Below are 3,431 nucleotides of genomic sequence, written 5' to 3'. Positions count from 1 at the left end.
GCCAAGAACTGTCTCACAAGGCTTACACACCAATGGGGGTGCTAAGGTGGTACAGACTCTAGAATGCAACGTGGACTGTGTTAAGCATAAAGCTATAAACCAAAGTGGGACTTCAGAATAAAGTGGTTGGATGGTAGCTCCAAAGGGAGGTGTTTTGTTTTCTATTTTGTTTTGTTTTAGAATAGAAAAAACATGAAAATCATTGTAAGCAAAGGGGAGAGAGTCAGTATGGAGAGGTGATAAAGATGAGATTGATTAGGCAACCCTGGTAGAAGCCTGAAGAGCGTTCAGGAGGAGAAGTTGGTCATTAGAAGGAGAAAGAACATCATTCAAAATATATAAAAGAAGGAAGAGGGCCTGAGTGGTGAGGCAGAGACACTCTGATGTGAAGGAAAAGAAACCAAAGGAGCCCATTTATAATAGCTGTGACTGTGTCAGTCTAGTGAGAAGCAACATTCTTGACAGAGTGAAAGAGTAATGATAGACTTGAGGGCTATGGGAAGATTTGGAATAGCCATTATGAAGAATATAAGTCAATCAGGAATGATTCAAAAGGTCGTGGGATATCACTGAGGTCATTGTTGAGAGTGAGTACCATGAATTTTTAATGAAACTAATAAATGTTTTCATTACTTTCTCTAGCAATGTTGCAGGTAGGCACAGGGGCATAGAAATCCAGCTTGGCTGGAATGCATGTTTTGTAGAAATCAAATGATTCTTATATTGAAAGATGCATATGAAAATTCATTGAAAATTAATTACAAGTAATTGCATCATTTCAGATTTCACATTGTCAATGTGTTTCTTTATCCTTAATTTTTAGAGTCAAACTAGATTACTATATTTCCATAAAGAAGTGGGAACAATATCCTATACTTCAAATGTTAACCAACCAAGTAATGCTAGTAGAATTTCTAAAGTTTCTAGCTCATAGTTGCTTCTCATACATTATGTATTTTTAGGCTGGAAAAACTAATTACATCCTTTCTGGAAGACCAGGATCCAGAGAGCAGACTAGAGGTTGGAGCCGATATGCGTAAAATTCATCACTGTTTCCATCATTTAAAGGTAAATTTAAGCATTTCCTCTAATAGAACCCATCGTCTGTCATATTCAAACTGCAATAAAGCTTTCCTAGTTGACCAGCTCTTGAAAGGTTAGGATCCAGCTTCACACGTCTGGAACAATATGATCTTGGAACTAAGACTGTGATTATCACTGAATTTCCTTCGAGTTTGTATCTTACTTGCCAATAAATAAGATCACCATGGACTTCTAATTCTTTTGCCAGAAATCTCTACCTTCTACACAGAATAGTTCCATGTTCAAAAACCATCTATTTTCAAGCTGTATCAAGAGAATTGGGTCCTTCATATTTTTCCAGTAGTTTTATTTTATCCATATAAATCCTCAGTTTTTGTCTGCCTTAGGTTTTACCTTTTATGATGACGCAGTGAGAGTATCATTAACCTTTGCTTCTACCTCACTTATAATTTGGCATACTTCCTTAAGATAATAAACATTTATCGTGAGTCTTCTATGTGCCAGGCATAGGGAAAACAAAGTTGGATAAGTAAGTCATGGAGAAGACAAATATGTAAAGAATAATTACAATACATGGTAAGTGCTGTTTTTAAAAATGGTATGGGGTTATGGAGACAGGGAAAGAAGTTCAAGAGGAAATAATGTTCGAGCAGGAATTTCCCAGTTTAGGGAAGAAGAGGTCAGATAGCGAAGAGGGGAATGAGGAAGGAGAGAGGACAGGTAGAGAGGGAAGACATACCAAGCAAAAGCAACTGCATTGAAAAGACAAGGAGGCAGGAAAAGACATTCACATCTGATTTGTGCAAAGAATTTTTAAAGGTGCAAAGAGTCAAAGAAATTTAGAATAGAGGTATGGACACTAAGCTCTTATTTCATCTTACAGAAACTATTGCATGACAAGAAGATCCATGAAAAGAGCACAGTGTCCTCCGAAATCAAAGATCAAAACTGCCAAGAACCATTAAAAGAAGAAGAATATAAAAAGCTAAGAGATATTCTACAGCAGAGAGATAATGAAATCAGTATCCTTTCTAAAGTGATAAGAAACTCTCTCTCTGCTGGCTTGACCAGGGTAGTGGGGGAACTTAGATGTCTCCCCCTAGCCACACCACCTACCTCCTAACCCTGCTTTCAGTTCACATAGTTTCTTTCCATTTAGAAATAAAATGTCTCTTCAGCAAGCAAAATGGAGCAACCAATGAAAAACAGAGTTGATAGAAAAGAAAAAAATTTTACTTTCTTTTTAGCCAAATATATTTACTATTGCAGGGAAATGTTCAGTTTATTGAAAAATATGGGCTTTTTTACACCATCTCTTATCATTACATTTTTAAAAATATTTTTTGACTATTTTGTGGTGCTCTTTCTGTTTTAGTACTGAGCCAGTAAGTTAACTGGTTATCTTTAGCTAGATGACCGGACACCAGGCTGACCACAGCCTCACCATGGCCCAGAATTAGTAGCTGGTGTGTGGGTGAAACTCAAATGATGGCTGAAAAATGGCAAATGGTATTTAGCTTATGAAGAGCAGAGATTGATTTAAATGTAACTTTTTATTTAAAAGCCAGATCTACCGCTTTGGGTTCCACTTACAAATGTTCCCAAATTTGGAAGTGAGTATGGATGAGCGTTCAAGACAGAACTCTTACAGACTCTAGGAGGCAGTGTATTTTGGGAGCTGAATGTGGTAGCAACCCATGGGAGTTGCCTCCAGTGACAAGCTAGGTGGTTACTTCTAAAGAGCCCCCGCTGGGTGCGTTAGATCTCAGGTCTCCCCAACATTCCTCCAGTATTGTTTCTTATTTTATCTTTCAAGCTTCTTGTAAAAGATTTGACATTTTCATTACATTTGCAGACTTTGTTTAAGGTCATGCATAATAAATTATTTTGCTCAGTTCTTTATGAGCAGATATTTTTGTTACTTTTTGAAAAATCACTAACAGGCATTTTAGCTTCAGCTATTACGCAAAGTGGATAAAAATAACCTATATGAAGGAAATCCAGTAATAAAGAGGTAAAAACAAACCAAATACGAGGTAGGCACACTGCCTGATTAACTTCAGTCTCTAATTTTAGTTGAGTATTAGCAGACCCTGTATGTCTGATTCAAATGAGTTTTAGCTGCTTTATTATCAGACCAATAACAGTGGGTTCAACTGTGAATTACACTCCCACTCAAGCCCTTGTCTATGAGTGCTGCCCACAAGTGTTGTCACCCTTGCATTCCTTTTCCTCTCTCTTACCCTATCCATCTCTGCAAAGGTCCCAAACTAGACCTCAGCCCTGGCCCCGGCCCCAGTCTGAGCTCTGCTTCTTTTCCTGGCCTTGATCCTAGTTTAGGATCTTCTCCCCTAAATGCTCCTACCAACTTCTTAATCCCCTCTGGG

At 37.9% G+C, this 3,431-nt stretch overlaps 1 protein-coding gene across 6 annotated transcripts in view; it reads left to right on the top strand.

The window, feature by feature from the left end:
• Positions 1-3,431, top strand: part of KIF6 (kinesin family member 6) — a 412,344-nt gene that overhangs the window by 182,172 nt on the left and 226,741 nt on the right. For all 6 annotated transcript variants that reach the window (XM_023527554.1, XM_011354825.2, XM_023527557.1 and 3 more), the window contains 2 exons: positions 963-1,068; positions 1,928-2,066. In XM_023527554.1, coding sequence (XP_023383322.1) covers positions 963-1,068; positions 1,928-2,066 — 245 coding nt within the window. The remainder of the gene's footprint in view (positions 1-962; positions 1,069-1,927; positions 2,067-3,431) is intronic.

Source organism: Pteropus vampyrus, unplaced genomic scaffold (assembly GCF_000151845.1).
Source record: "Pteropus vampyrus isolate Shadow unplaced genomic scaffold, Pvam_2.0 Scaffold18, whole genome shotgun sequence".
Lineage (NCBI taxonomy): Eukaryota > Metazoa > Chordata > Mammalia > Chiroptera > Pteropodidae > Pteropus > Pteropus vampyrus.
This window is presented reverse-complemented; position numbering and strand designations above follow the sequence as displayed.